Source organism: Mustela nivalis (assembly GCF_964662115.1).
Source record: "Mustela nivalis genome assembly, chromosome: 10".
NCBI lineage: Eukaryota > Metazoa > Chordata > Mammalia > Carnivora > Mustelidae > Mustela > Mustela nivalis.
In genome coordinates, this window is record NC_139029.1 from 45,842,952 (window position 1) to 45,859,671 (window position 16,720).

At 41.5% G+C, this 16,720-nt stretch overlaps 1 protein-coding gene across 1 annotated transcript in view; it reads left to right on the top strand.

Annotated features, from left to right (window-relative positions):
• The window catches only part of LOC309842853 (uncharacterized protein), a 231,726-nt gene that overhangs the window by 113,942 nt on the left and 101,064 nt on the right, over positions 1-16,720 (top strand). The window contains exon 5 of the mRNA XM_082687735.1: positions 392-523. Within this exon, the coding sequence (XP_082543861.1) occupies positions 392-523 (132 nt within the window). The remainder of the gene's footprint in view (positions 1-391; positions 524-16,720) is intronic.

Below are 16,720 nucleotides of genomic sequence, written 5' to 3' on the forward strand. Positions count from 1 at the left end.
GGTGTGGGGAATAAGTACCAGGGAGAACCCGGGAGGCAAGAAGAATGATATGGTAGGTAGCTAAGAGCTAAGCTATGAAGAGAGTGCCCATGCTGATTCTACCAGTTTCTAGTAGGGCGAATGTCTTCTTTTCTCAAAGGCATCATACATCAAATTAATGGATATTACTTCAAGTTAGTATCATATTTTTTTTGTTGTTCAAAATAAAGCACTAATTTTAAAAGGAGTTGAATTTAAAGCTACCCGCTTCTATGGTCTGAATGTGTCCCCTGAAAATGTGATTTTAAAATTCTAATGCCCAGTGTGATGGTACTAAGAGGTAGGCACGCTGGGAGACGCTTAGGTCATGAAGGTGGAATCCTTGTGGCTGAGATTAGTGCTGTTGTTGCAGGAGACTCCACAGAACTCCCCACCCCCTTCTGTCATATGAGGACACAAAAAGAAGTTTGCCACCCAGAAGAGGGAAGAAGACCCTCACCCAACATGCTAGTGCTTTGATCTCAGACTTCCAGCCTCCAGAACTGTGAGAATAAGTGTCTGTTGTTTATAAACTACCTAATCTATGGTATTTTAGAAGGCTTAGCAGACCAAGACATTTCCGCTTTTCTGTGTGAGAGATTTTTGGTGGGGGTTGGGGGGGAGGAGGGAACAAAAAATGCCTTATATTCAAGCCTGCAGGAGATCTTACTCAAGGTTTTAGCTAATGTGTGGCAGAGGGGGATTCAACGTGGTCTCAGCCCAGAGCCCAAGTTCTCTGTTATAAAGTTGTAAAACATGTTTCCTTCAGGACTGTCTTTAGGCATCACCTGCCAAAGTCCTTCCTCAGCAGTGCTCCCTTTTCCCCCATATGCACAGGAGACCTGCTTAAGCAGCCTTGCTCTGCCTTCCCTTGGGACCCTAGACTTCCCTTCTAGAACTTAGCATGCTGAGTTGTAAACTGTACTGGAGAACTCTTTGAGGGTGAAGACTGTGTCTTACTCAGCTGTGACCACAGTATTCAATGCAGTACCTGACATGTAATAAATGCTCAGTAGAAAATACCTATTGAATGACTATATACTCTCAGGATGGGATAAATCTATTTGCCAGATAGAGTGAATTAGCATTCAAAATCCATTTCCTTCTGGTGTATATGCCTATGATGTGGGGACTAGGAGAGTAAAAGGAACATGTCCTAGACTCCCATGTGGATCCCACTCAGAAGTGGGATTTAAGCTTGACCAATCAGATGCAAGGATGTAAGTTTTGGAAGACGGAAGTGCAGGGACAAGCTTCTGTAGCCTCTGCTGCTTCTGTGACCAGCTTAGTTGTGAGGGTATTTGGTTTTTCTGCAGCCCCATTGGTGGAGAGCCCAATGCTGGCCACTTGTTTTATGAGGATCAAGAGGCATGGCACTGGGCATTCATTCTGTAGACACAGACTATAGCTGGCACCACATGTCCCTCCATTGTCATAGCAGTTTGGAACCAAAGCTTCTATTTCATAGAAGGTCTGAGAAGAAATAGAAGATCTCTGGATTGCCCAGGACTTCAGGGTCATTTCTTTTTTTCTTTTTTAATTTTTTTAAATAAACATATAATGTATTTTTATCCCCAGGGGTACAGGTCTGTGAATCTCCAGGTTTACACACTTCACAGCACTCACCATAGCACATACCCTCCCAATGCCCATATCCCCACCACCCTCTCCCAACCCCCCTCCCCCCAACAACCCTCAGTTGGTTTTGTGAGATTAAGAGTCTCTTATGGTTTGTCTCCCCACTGATCCCATCTTGTTTCATTTATTCTTTTCTTACCCCCCAGACCCCCAACATTGCTTCTCGACTTCCTCATATTAGGGAGATCATATGATAGTTGTCTTTCTCCAATTGACTTATTTCACTAAGCATAATTACCCTCTAGTTCCATCCATATCATTACAAATGTCAAGATTTCATTTCTTTTGATGGCAGCATAGTATTCCATTGCATATACATACCACATCTTCTTTATCCATCCATCTGTTGATGGACATCTAGGTTCTTTCCATAGTTTGGCTATTGTGGACATTGCTGCTATAAACATCCAGGTGCTCGTGCCCCTTCGGATCACTTTGTTTGTATTTTTAGGGTAAATACCCAGTAGTGCAATTGCTGAGTCATAGGGTAGCTCTATTTTCAACCTTTTAAGGAACCTCCATGTTGTTTTCCAGAGTGGCTGCACCAGCTTGCATTCCCACCAACAGTGTAGGAGGGTTCCCCTTTCTCCGCATCCTCGCCAGCATCTGTCATTTCCTGACTTGTTAATTTTAGCCATTCTGACTGGTGTGAGGTGGTATCTCATTGTGGTTTTGACTTGTATTTCTTCAGGTTCATTTCTAAAAACTCTGTCTACATTGCTTCTTCCATCCTCTCAATAACTCCACTAGCCATTTAATACTAAATGTTTCTGGTTAGGATATTGTTTCAGTTGCTTTACCAGGACAAATATAGTCACTTAAGGTAAAACGTTTGTTTCTCTCTTGTGTAAAACTATGAGCTGGTTGGCAGTCCAGGGGAGAATGGTGACTGTCTTTCCTGGTCATTCAAGGACTCAGTCTTTTTTTTTTTTTTTTTTTTTTTTTTAGTGTTCAGTCTACTGCTAGACTGCCCTCATCCCTTGGTTGAAGTTGCTCACTACTTCCATGCCCACATTCTAGTATGTGGGAGATGGGTAAGAAAAAAATGGAAGGGAAAAAGTTTCCTTTTAAGGAAATGACTTAAAACTTCATGTATTACTTCCAAATACATGTCATTGACCATAACTTAACCACAGGACCACACCTCACTGCAAGGGGAATAGGAAATATAGTTGTTATGTAGGCAGCCAAATAAATGCCCAGCTAAAACTTGGAAGGGGGTGGAGTTCTAGCATTAAAGGAAAGGAAAAATGATAGTAGTGAATTATAGTCTATTCTTTAATCAAACAAGCAAACAAACAAGTGAGAAAAACTTAACCTGTCTGTCCTTCTTAAACTTGCTAGAAGAACTACATGCTCTACAACTGAAAGCTAACTGTCATAGCTACTTACACTGACATTAAGTGGGGGCTTCTACTTTGTGCTGGGAAAACAGCAACAGCTATTAAGCCTGGTTTGTCCCAAGGTCTCATCAGCAAAACAAACATACAAACAAACAAAATTGCAGAGGACAGGGATGTAGCTTTTGAGAAATATCCAATGCATTTGAAAAATCCAAATTAACATGTAAGAATTGTCCTGCAAAAGAACTGAGTGTTGTACTTGAGAGTGAAGTGAATAAAGAGGGCAGGTTAGGCTGCATTATGGTAGTGTTGATAGACTATAAAGATTTCGTATCAGGGTGAGCTTTATAATAAATTCTGTTCTGGAAGAGATTGACAGCGGATATGGGTGGTGCCTCATTACAGGTAAAATTTATGAAAGGTAAGTGCTAATATTTGTTGTATGGTTATATTTATAAGCAGAACACTTGACATCTGTCTTGGGGTTTTTCCATTAGCGTCAGTGTTTACAATAGCACTTTATATGAATACCTCAATATACATTCTTTAAGGAAGGCATTATTATTATCATTTAGAGTTGAAGGAACTGAAATACAGTGAAAACTTTCTCAAGGGCATGTGTGTAGTGTAAGTGGTAGGACCAGGTTTCAAACCCAAGTAATCAATAGCCTGTGCTCTGCAGCACTTCTCTAAATGGTTGGCATGCCTAGGTATGGTTAGAGCTTCCTTATTTTGTCCTTCAAGATGACCACCAGTAGCTGCAGATCAAAAACTTGAAAATGCAACCCAAAGATCCAAGCAGCTAGAAATGAGCTGTACATGACTAATGTCTATGAATGAAAAAGCAGCAAGATTTCATAAGGGCTTATACTTGGCCCACTATTGTCCTAGGCATACATGATGTTGTCTTTGCCCTCAGGGAAACTTAAATGTGTCTAAGTATAATACGAGGTACATAGCCATCAATGTAGAGCTGGTTTATAAATGGATAAAAGAACTAAATAGACACTTCTTAAAAAAAGAGATTCAAATGGCCAATTGGCATATGAAAGGTGTTCGACCCCATGAATCATCAGGGAAATACAAATTAAAACTTCAATGAGGTATCACTTCACATTTACTAGGATGGCTATTATCAAAAAGACAAGAGATAATAAGTATTGGAAAGGATGGGAAAGGGGAACCCTTGTGCACTGTGGGTAAAAATTTAAGTTCGTACAGCCATTATATAAAATATTACTGGAGATTCCTCAAAAAATTTAAAAGAGGTTAAAAATTTTAAAATATCCAGCAATCTTACTTCTGGGTATATATCCAAAGGAATGGAAAATGAGCTAACAAAGAGATATCTGTATATCCATGTTCACTGAAGCATTATTGATACTTGTCAAGATATAGAAACAACCTAAATGCTCTTCAGTGGATGAATGGATCAAGAAAATGTGGTGTAAATGTATATACAATGGAATATTATTCAGCCTTAAAAAAGGAAAATTCTACTGTTTGTGACAACATGGATAAGAGCTGAAGGACATTATGCTACAAGAAATATGCAAGATATGGGGAGAAAAATACTGCATGATCTTATATACAGAGTCTAAAATGGTCAAATTTATAGAAAGAGAGAGTAGGATGGTGGTTGCCAGGAGCTAAGGGGAAGAGCAAATAGGGTGATGTTGGTCAAAGGGTACAAAGTACCAGTTATCCAAGATCATTAAGTTCTGGAAATACCATATGCACCATGGAGGTGATAGTTAACAATACTGTAGCATATACTTAAAATTTGTGAAGAGCTTAAACATAAATTAAATCTCTCTCTCTCTCTCTCACACACACACACAGACACACACAAAAATGATAACTATGTAGAGGTGATAAATATGATAATGAACTGTACTGTGATCATTTCACAATGTATACATATAGCAGAACATCCAGTTACACACCTTTAATATATACAACTTTTACATGCCAATTATATCTGAATAAAGTTGTCTTTAAAAAGCGTAAGTTTCGGGGCACCTGGGTGGCTCAGTGGGTTAAAGCCTCTGCCTTCGGCTCAGGTCATGATCTCAGGGTCCTGGGATCAAGCCCCACATCGGGCTCTCTGCTCAGCAGGGAGCCTGCTTCCCCCTTCTCTCTCTCTGCCTACCTCTCTGCCTACTTGTGATCTCTGTCTGTCAAATAAATAAATAAAATCTTAAAAAAAAGAAATAAAATAAATAAAAAGCATAAGTTTCACAATCAGGAAAATAGCAGAGCTGCTTGCTAGTAGTGTGACCATGGGTATGACCTTTCGCCTCTGTGAATCTTTGTTTCTACATCTGTAAATAGGTATAGTAAACCTCTACTTACAGTGGTCATTGTGGGAGACTGGTACCTGGAAGGTGTTATTATCACAATATCTTACATAGACAGTGTTTGATTTTAGATAATTTGTTTGGCAGGTATTTTAAGACTTTGCTCTGTAAATGTTAGTTTCCTTCCTGTTCCCTCTTGCCAGGCTGCAGATGCTTCTGATTCATGATTCTCGACTTATCTCTTGCTTGTTCCTTAGAGTCACATGAAAAAATATATATATATACAACATATATTTTATATAAATTTTTATATAAACATATATAATTTATTTTATATAAATCTATTTTATATATAATATATTTTATATGAAATTTATTTATTTATATAAAACTTATTTTATATAAATATATTTATATAAAATTATATAAAATTTATATAAATTCATATATACACATATTTTATATAAATATATACATTTATATAAAATTATATAAATATACATAAATTTATATACATATTTTATATAAATAAATAAATAAATGTGTGCATATATATATAAATAAATATTCACTTTCCCATGCTTCCAGTTTCTTCCTCCAAAACCACAGCCTTCACAGGGTCAGGAAGAATGCACTCAACACAGTACTTGGCATTCAAGAGTCATTTCTAACTGTCTATAATCTCCTGCTTACTAACTGCTTACTCCTGGGTTTGTCTGGCTCCTTACAACCTTCAGATTTCTTTGCTCCCTTTGCAATACCTCATGACTGGGCCAAATCATCGGGATACAAAGGCAGAACAGGAAAATGGAAAGAGCACGCTTTCCACCCCAGCCCATGACCTCCTTCTATTTTCAACCAGTGACACTTTGACAACCAGCTTCCCTTTAACCTTGGCCAGCTGGAGCCCTATCAGCCACCCAGGGCTGGCAGCTAATGACCAGGAGCAGTTGATTAAGGGTAATTAGCAAGCCCAGTCAGGGTCATTAGCATTTCTAAGTTCCCATTTGTAAATCATAACCAACTTGAACGAGGTGCAGAAACAGCTGGCCTGGGGAGTCAGTCTAGAAATTCCCTATAGCTCCCACCGAAGTACCAATTGGGAATCCTTGGGAACCCCAGTAGGCGACATAGTTCCTGTCTCCCTGACTGCCTGCCCCTTATCCGTCTACACACACACACACACACACACACACACACACACACACTTTCCGTAGGGGAAAACAGTCACCAAGCACCAAGCCTTCTGGACCTCTCCAATAGCAAGTCCAACAGAAGTGCAACAGAAGTGCAAGCCCCAGTAGAAAGGACTTGGTCATATTAAAATGAACAAAAATTTTGGAATTACACTAGGTTGAAAACCTAGCTCCTATATTTATTAGCTTGGTGACCCTAGGCAAGTGATTTAACCTCTGTATCAGTTTGATGATTGGAAAAATATTCTCAACTATATGGAAGATTTTTTATTAATTTTCTAGCAAATCAAAAGTGTATTTGAAAATAAAAGGATCAGTGTTTGCCAGGGATTTGGGGGGCGGCAGGGAGAGATGAACAGGCAAAGCAAAGGGGATTTTAGGGCAGTTAAACTATTCTGTATGATGTGTAATGGCAAAAAAAAAAAAATGACATTATGCTATGTCAAGACCCACAGAGAGTGAACCCTTGCATGAACTATGGGCTTGAGTTTATAATAATGTACTCTCGGTTCCTCAGTTTTAACAAATGGACCATACCAATGTAAAATGCGAGTGTTAAAAAGTAAACTGAGGCACAGGAAAATGTTTACATTTTCTTGAGCAAACATCAGTTCCAATAGGACAGCACCAAACCAGAAATGGTTAGCTCCAACAACAAGAGCTAGGGGCAGAAACAAAGCAAGGGAGTTAATTTCATTGGTGATAGTTATAGAGGTTGCTCTATTTGGAAAAGGTTATGTGGCTCTTTGTGACTAGTTGTTTTTAGGTTCTGATTTCTTAGCCTGAGACATCTGCAGGCTTAGGTTTTGGCTTGCTTTTGTAGGCTGCTAAAGCATTAGAACCACCTCAGTCTAATGACCTCTTGGCTTAATCAGTTTAACAGTAATAACAGAGGAAACTGTAGAGGGAAGAGGAGATATATAGGAACTCTACTTCTTATTATTTTTTCTGAAAAACCTAAAACTGTTCTGAAAACATAAAACTCATACATTTTTTAAAGACTTTTTGACTAGTTATTCCTTACCCAGAGTTGTCTAACCCAGTACTTTTTTGTTGTTGTTATTTAACATAAGTGTACATATGAATCACCTACAGGTGACTGTAGGTCCAGAGGGGGCCTGAGAATCTGCATTTTTAACGAGACATGCTGCTGGTCCATGACCATACTTGGAGTTGCAAAGCTCAAGATGGGAAGCAATAATTGTCTAAGTAAAGGGATTAGGAAATGGTAAGTGCTCAACCAAGTGGGACAATGGTTAATGTGGTTCCTTTCTCTGTCACACTTGAGGTCTGGATGAGAACACGGCAGCTACTTCCACTATTAGCTAAATGAATACCTATAACTTCAGGGACTTAGCATTTAAATCACTGGATCCATTTAGGAGTGGATTGCCAAATAAAATATAGAACATCCAGTTAAACTTAAATTTCAGGCAAGCAACAAATAGTTTTTGTGTAACTATATTCCATGTAAGTATATTCTCCAGGAAACAGCTTATTAAATTGGGGAAGTGCCTCTCCTCCATTACTTTGTTGTCCACACTTTCCTCCTGAGCAAGTGGCCAGCAAGGGCTGCAAGAATAGAAATACTGTGTGTGGGGCGCCTGGGTGGCTCAGTGGGTTAAGCCGCAGCCTTCGGCTCAGGTCATGATCTCAGAGTCCTGGGATCGAGTCCCGCATCGGGCTCTCTGCTCAGCAGGGTGCCTGCTTCCTCCTCTCTCTCTGCCTGCCTCTCTGCCTACTTGTGATCTCTCTCTGTCAAATAAATAAATAAAATCTTTAAAAAAAAAAAAAAAAGAAAGAAATACTGTGTGTGTACGGACACACCTGATACTCATCTCTGATGATCACTGCTAGCACAGCACACCGATTTACAGTTTACCAAACACTCTCACATCCTTTAGCTCAAGGTTTCTCACATCCTTTAGCTCAAGGTTTCTCAACCTGCCATGTGCATACGAATCACCAGGGCTCTTGTCAAATATGCAGGTTCTGATTCAGTGGATCTGAAATTCAGCCTTTCTTTCTTTCTTTTTTTTTTTTATTTATTTATTTGAGAGGTAGAGAGAGACAATGAAAGAGAGAGAGCATGAGATGAGAGAGGTCAGTGGGAGAGGCAGACTTCCTGCTGAGCAGGGAGCCGATGCGGGACTCGATCCTAGGACTCCAGGATCATGACCAGAGCCGAAGGCAGTCGCTTAACAAACTGAGCCACCCAGGCGCCCCTGAAACTCAGCCTTTCTAACAAGCTCCAGGTGATGCCAAGTCTGCTGGTCCATGGACCACACTCTGAGTAGCAAGGTTGTAGGCTACCTATTCTGGGAATTTGGTGATATGGGAATGAGGGAAGAGAATAACCCCAGGGGACTGTAGGTTGTATCATCCCCATTTTATGGCTGAGGAAATAAAAGGTTAGATGAAGCAGACTTTCTCAGGGCTGGGAGAAGATGGAGAGACAGAAAGAAACTCACCAGGGTGTTAAGCCTTCCTCTACCATGCTCTGCTTTGTTGCCTTTGCAAGACGAAGAAGTCCTGGGTCTATACCCATTTTCAGTCTTTCACAGGGCAGATGATCTTGGAAAAAAATCACTGGCCTCCCCGATTCTCTATCTCAACCCTAAGAAAAGAGGGTGCCATGACAGACAAAGGACAGGATCTCTGAAAGGGTCTTACACTCTGTAATAGGATATAAGTGCTAGTTATATTTTTATTAAGTTCTGAAAATAGTCCTTTCAAAGGTTGTCCTAAGTGCTTTACATATATTAATTATTCAATCCTCACAATAGCTCTAGTAGGTAGTAATATAATTTTTCAACTCTTTTACAGTAAAGGAAACTGAGGCACAATGAAATCAATTTAAGTATGCCAGCCAAGGTCTCAAAGCTGGTAGAAGAAAGATTTGGACTCTGGCAGTCAGGGTCCATGCTCTTAATCTCTAAGTATATTTCTTTTCTGCAGGTATTATTCTTCTCTCTTCCCTTGTTGCTTTTATAGATAAGGAAATTGAGGTTCATAGATATTAAGTGATTTCCCAAGGGTCACATAGCAAGACTGTAAAAACATGACCCACACAGGATCTTCTTATTCATCCCGAAACAATTGCCGGGCTCCAAGTGGACCCCACCTTTGCCTTATGGGAATCCATAAAAGCTTCTCAAAGGAAGAGAGATGGTCCCAGGGAAGGGAGGGGAAGAAAAGGAGGTTTTCAACTCTCTTCCAGCAAGACCAGGCAGGTGAGACCCCATCAGCAGCCTAGCTTACTCCTTCCAACCTCTAGGCCATCCTCCTCCAGAGCAGACCCTAGAATTCACAAATACTAGACAGACACACATTATGAGAGATGACTTCTTAATCTGGAGGTGAACAACATCTGTCTGTGTAGCAAATTCAGCCCAGAATCAGCTCAGAGCAACTACTCACAAACAGTGTAGCGGGAAGGGCAGCATGGGTCTTAGAATTTGGAAACCAATTTCTAGCTCTATCATTTTCCGAGTGACAATATGCAAATTTCTTCAGATGGAGTGTCTCAGTGTGCTCCTTTGCAAGACAATGGCAAAGACAAGTATTGCTGAGATCAAATATAATCTTGGATGTGGAAACACATTGCCAACTCAAGGCGCTATACCCTTATTAATTATGGCTGTTATGATTGAGTTCAACCACTCCTGTCTCAGTAGAGAAAGACCAAGACATCACCAGTCCCCATGACAAATGACCACACCACTCTTTCCCCTAATACACCAGAGAACTTGCTGCTCACTCTCTGTATGGGGTTCCCTTCCCTGCTTCCTCACTGGGGGAAATTCTCCTCATAACCAAGTCTCCGCTCAAAGGCTGCTTCCTTTGTGAAGCCTCCTCTTCTTAATCAGAATTCACCACTCCTTCTTCTGGACTTACACAGTACATTCTTTAATTATATCCTGAGTGAGTGATATATTTGGGATGGATATCTCAGTTTAAGTGCTATTTTTTTCTACAAATTTGGAGACCTTGGAAATCTGATTTGGTGTCTGAGCTTCAGTCTTATTTTCTATCAAACGGAAATAAAAACAAACTGTTGAAAAACACTGGCAAGCTGAGGGTTAAACACGTGCATGTTTACCTGCCATGTGACTCTGGACCCAGCAGGGACTTGGTGCAATTTCCTCAGACCTCATGGAGAATTGTGCCCAGGATTTATGACCCACACCATTGAAACGACAAGGTATAGGAGTGTATAACCCAATAATCCAGTTCATGAACCATCCAGAGACTTGCACTCAGCGTCCTGCCTCGTGGGTGAATTTACTTCTTTTTGCCATATCACACAGCCCTTTCCATTTTTGCTCTGGGAGACCAGCTAAACTCACGTTTTGAGTACATAACTTTCCTCTACCTGGCAAGCAGTAAACTCAGCTTTGTTTTTTGTTTGTTTTTGGTTTTTGTATTTTCAGTTCTGGTGGGGTTCTTATTTATATTTGAGAATATTTATCTCATGGGGTATGGTAAAGCTTAAATGAGTTTGGACAGTATTCGGTAGGTATATGGTAACTTAACAGTAAATAGTGGCCATCAGAGTTTGTAGTATAGCCATTGTATTAATACAGTTGCACACTTCTGTTTCCCCTAGAGTTTTGTAATGTTTTGAGAATAAGGCCATGTCTATTCAACCTCAACAGCCCTGGCACCTGGTTCCTGGCATTAGAATGAAAAAGAACATGAAGATTATTTTTAAATGGTGAAGCACCAAACAAATGTCGCTTATGATTATTTAATAGATATTGGTAGAATTGAATTGATATACATCCTTCCCTGGTCAGGAGGATACAGGGCAAAGGAAGCTCGTTGATGCCTATTCATGGAAGCTGGTCTGAAACTCAAAGAGAACCAAGACCTGCAGAGAAAAGAATTTAATCAACTGATTGCTCCCTGTGGGGGATGGAGCCATATGAGGGGAGATGAGGGGCAAGAAGCTGTCTGCTGGAATTTGGAGCTACCTTGGTTTGGGTTGGGACTCACGGCTGCAGTGGTAGAGCAGGAATGTGCAGATGAATCTTGGTATACCTTCCAGGTGAAATGGGCCCCCATTCTGTGCAACCTCTAGAACAACTCCAGTAGAGAACGGTGGCTGTGTTTGCTCATGTATAAACACGCTGCCAACCTTGGATTTCTCTCCCCTTCCTATGGCTGGAGAAAGAACTTATCAGAAGCCTGATGGCGCCTCAGCAGATCTCAACAAGTTGGTCAGGCTACTAAAGTAGTGGTGGGATCTTGGCAGTGTATGTAGTTCATCTTTGCGCTTCAGGGCAAAAGAGACGTGTCTGTCTTTAAAAAGAAGATAACAATGCCTGCCCTAGTCACCTGGAAGATCATTGAGATTATTTTTGAAAACCATAATGTATTCAAGATCAATTTACTGGCATCTCTCATCTGTGGTAGATGCAGGATACACAAGGATGAAGCAGACACAGATTATTCTACCCTCAAGGAACTCACGATTTGATGAGGGTAGAAAGAAAGAGAAAGAATTACCTTACTGTGTGATAGAAAACAGAATTATCAGATGTGGAGTAACAGTCATTAACAATAATTGCATGCCAGTCATATTTCAAGCCTGTTACATTAATATCATTGTATAATAATGATATAATATTATTTTAATATTATTATTTTCACAAAACTCTAAGAGCTAGTTATTATCCATTTATACAGATAAGGAATCAAAGGTTTAGATTAACAGCTGGTCATGGGGCACAAAGCTGCTGTGAGGCAGAGTGAGAGGTCAGGTGCAGGTGGGCTGACCAGAGTTCTAGAACTTAGCTACTGCCCCTCAGTTAGGGAGGCATCCCTGTTACAGAAGAGGCTCCTAGGAACCACGCCTCTCTTCTTACTCATCATACAATCTATTAATGTTTATTGATTCTGTTCTGTGTCAGGTAGTGTTAAGTTTTGGAAAATCGACAGCAAAAAGGGCAAAAACATGGTCCTTTTCCTGTGTCATAAATGTTCTAGAGATAACAAGTTAAAAACACATAGCCACCTTGAATGCATTCCCTGTGGCAGACACTGTGCTAAGCATGTTACAAATATTACTTAATCTTGAAGATATTCCTACCAGGTCCTGTGTAATTAGGCTCACTTAATAGATGAGGAAACAGAGGCTTAGAGAAATGAGGCAATGTGTCCAAGGTCCCCTAGCTATCAAATGACTAAGCAAAGACCCGATCTTCAGCATTTGACCGAAGAGCCAGATTCTAACCCTAGGGTCTATCTGAAAGTTGACGATCTTGCTAGGTACTGTGATGATGAAGCATGAGGTGTGTGTGGAGCCCTCATTAAGATGCGAAGATTGGAGATAGCATCTCCAAGAGATGGTGTGACATTTAATCCAAAGCTAGAATCATAAGTGCTAGTGTTTGGGCACTGTGCTAGGTATTAATTGAGTTCCCCCATCATTTCTAAGGGCTCACAGTCTCATGGAAAATAGATAATGCGGTATGGTAAGTGCCAGGACTGAACTCCTCTCCACATTCCAGATACACTGGGGAGGATCTAGGGGGGAGTGCTTAATTAGCCAGTAGGGATGGGTGTTGGACAGATGAGAATTTAAAAAGTCTTCACTGAAATGGCATTTGAGTTTTAAGGAGTGAGATTCTAGATGGAGAAGCCTGGGGAGAATCTTCCAGACAGAGGGCACCGCGTAAGCAAAGGCAGGGAAAGCTCTATAGCAGAGTTATCTGAGAATACTTGAATTCACAAAGAGCCTCAACTGCTATACTGAGGAGTTTGACCCTGACCCTGACCTGGCAAGAGCCCAGACCGTAGACCCTGGAGGCCCAGAGCAAGGACCTACTGTGTCCCAGTAGTGTCCCTACTGTGGGGGAAGAAATGGTCAACAAGGTAAGATAGCAGAAACAGGCTGAGTGAAGGAAGATGAGCTATCACTCAGCATGGCAACGTCAGTGCAGTCTTGCTCATCAGGGAACCCTACCAAGGCTTTGAGAAAGGTAACCAGTGATTTCTGAATGAAGCTCTGAACCTGCTTCTGAAAGGTGAGCATGGTAGGACATCACACTTAACAAAGGAGTGACTGAACTCCTGAACAGACTAGCGGCTCTGCCTGGTCAGCTGGATGCTTGTAGAATATTCTAAGGAAGGGTTCTGGCCCCCAGTCATGCTAAAAGCACATTGGAATCAGACCGACCTATGTGAGAGATCTAACTCTCCCTCCTATTACTGATATTCTCCACGAACCTAGGCTTACTTCTTCACTTCTCTGCACTTTGTTTTCCACACTGTAAACTGGGGATATCCACTGAAGTTACTCCACTGGGTTGGTGGGGAGACAATGAAGTAACTCGTTTACTATTGTGAAATGAGATAAGTCTGAAAGGCACTTAGCACAGTATAGATGCTCAATAAATGGAGACTATGGTGAGAAAAAAAGGAGAAATTTCTGTAGTAGTGGGGCAGGGAGAAGAAGGAAAGGACCAACCAGATGAAACCATTTAAACCCACACCATCAGTAAGAGCCATCTGCTTACTCCAGTCCACAAGTTTTAGAGTAGGGAAACTCACTTCCCTAAACAGGAGATGCAATTAAGTTTCTCTGTCTGCATTTCTCTTTCCTTCCCATTCTCATTCTCCTTCCCCGAAAGGAACTGCTTTAGGGGAAGAAACCTCAACTTTGCTGATAGCTACTGTGTGCAGGGCTTTTTCTTCAAGATCTTTTTTTTTTTCTATTTTATATCCACCCAACTCCTCTCATGGAATATAAATTCTATTAGCTCTATTTTACCGAGATGGAACCAAGACTCAAAGAGGTTGAAAGCTGCACCCAATATCTCACGTTTATTAGTGATGGATCTTGGACTCCAACCCATGTCTGTTGAGCCAACGTCAAGGCTCTGATGGGCTCTTCCAGTGCCCTTGAGGCTCTCCCCGAGCCCAGCCAGTACTCACCCATCTTAGTTTCTGCGATGACACCACTCTAACCCAGATGGTCTTGAAAGCACTCCATCGATAAGCACCATAAGCACCGAATCCTTTCCCCACAGCTAGGTAGTTAAGTTTTATTAGCCCCACTTCACCCCTGAGAGGAGGCAATTGAGTTAATTATTTGAGTGAGAGCCCCTTGGTGGTAGCGGCTGAGGTAATGATCACAGCTAGCTACTGCCGGCCCCAAGCAGAGCTTTTGTGTTCACTCTCTTCCCTCAGAGAAACTCCAGCACTCAATTGCTCATTAACAAGATTTGGATAATTTTCTCAACAGCCCTCCAGCGGAGCAGCTGAAGAAGAAAACCTTAAAAGCCCTTCAGTTCTGACGCACCCTCCTCCCCTTCACCTTACTCTTTCTTTCCCCACTCCTGGAGAAAGATGGACCTGCTTTGGAATTCTGTCTGGGAGTGTGACTTGCTGGGTGATTCTAGTTTACTACATTCTTTCTTTCTTTCTTTCTTTCTTTCTTTCTTTCTTTCTTTTTTTAAGATTTATTTATTTATTTATTTGACAGACAGAGATCACAAGTAGGCCTAGAGGCAGGCAGACAGAGAGAGAGAGAGAGAGCACAGAGGAAGCAGGCTCCCCGCTGAGCAGAGAGCCGATAGGATATGGGGGCTCCATCCCAGGACCCTGGGATCATGACCGGAGCTGAAGGCAGAGGCTTTAACCCACTAAGCCACGCAGGCGCCCCAACTACATCCTTTCTTTAGGCTTCATTATAAAATAAGAATATAATTCCACATAATTCATGAGTTGTTTCCAGGGTTCAACAGATAAAGTTTATAGTGATGCCCTGGACTGTACTTGGGGTTTAGGTGGTGCCTGAAGACAGAGGGAGGGAAGAAAGAAGGAAGTACGTAGGTTTATTGAGTGTATTTTAGGTGGCAGGAAATACATGGACAATACTTATTTGATCTTCACCCAAATCCAAGGAGATAAGTAGCATCACCCTCATTTTACAGATGAGGAAACTGAGTCAGAGAGCTTTACTCAGAATTGTACTGCTGGTTAAAGTAATGGTTCCAACCTACTCCAGGGGACTTCAAAGCCTGATCTCTTCCTCTTTTCCTTTCTTTTTCTCTCTCATTCATTCTTTTATTTATTTGTTTGTTTGTTTATTTATTTGAGAGAGAGCAGGTCCCTGTGAGAGGGGTGGGGTGGGGGGTGGCAGAGGCAGAGGGAGAGGGAGAATCCCAACACAGGGCTTGATCTCACGACCCTGAGTTCATGACCTGAGCCAAAATCGAGAGTCAGATGCTGCACAGATTGAGCCACTGAAATTTGTCCCTTCTTTTACTCATTCTTATTTGCTCTTCTCTCTTCCACTCCTGTTCTGTCCCAGATCATGCTACTTCTCTAAATAGGAAAAAGGAAAGGGGGAAGATTGAACAAAGATATGGCAGCCAGAGCAGTAGATGAAAGGTCTAAGCCCTGGCATCTGATGTGGACTCTGAGCCTCAGAGAGCAAAAAAATCAGAGAGCAAGTGGGGAGGGTTAGGAAGGCAGAGTCTTTCCTCCATCAGTTTACATACTGAGGGTCAAGGTCAGACCCAAGGCAAAATCCAACCTCTAAAATGTCTCCAGTAAATGAGAAGAAAATGCTCGAGGTTTGTTTTATGTTTTTGTTTTTTTGTTTTCATTCCCCATTTTATGGGTGAGGCTCAAACCTAACCCAGAGACTCGGTGCAAATCTCCCGGCCTGCCACTGTATCATTGACACTTCCAATCCTCTGGCCCCCATTTCCTCATCTGTAAGATGGGCACCATAGAAACACCCGAGCTCCCAGAATTCGGTGAGGATTAAACTGGATGGGGCAGGTGCCATGATCCCCATTGTGCCTAGGACCTAGCAAGCCCCCAGCCAGGGCACTGCTGCTCTCAACCCAGTCATCAAGCTCTGTCCCTGGTTGCCTCAAAACTCTTTGCTCTGACATTCAGGTCTTTTGTAAATGTGAACTTTTCCCTTTCTGTAGACTTCCCATGGTGATCTGGCCCCTTTGACTATAGCGGTGTCAAGGAATCTTTGTGAATCAGCCATCAAGTGTAGGCTGCTTGACATGACTGTGGGGTTAACTTACAAGTGACTCATTTTTGGAGGCGCGATTTTGTACCTTCCCACTGGTGGCACCATGGCTGGGTGTAATTATTGCTGATGAGTTTACTGAGGGGTTCATTAAAGTGTCGGTATTAATATCCATATGAATACTTTCAACAAAACCTTTTGTTCTTGGAGGAGGGGGTGTGG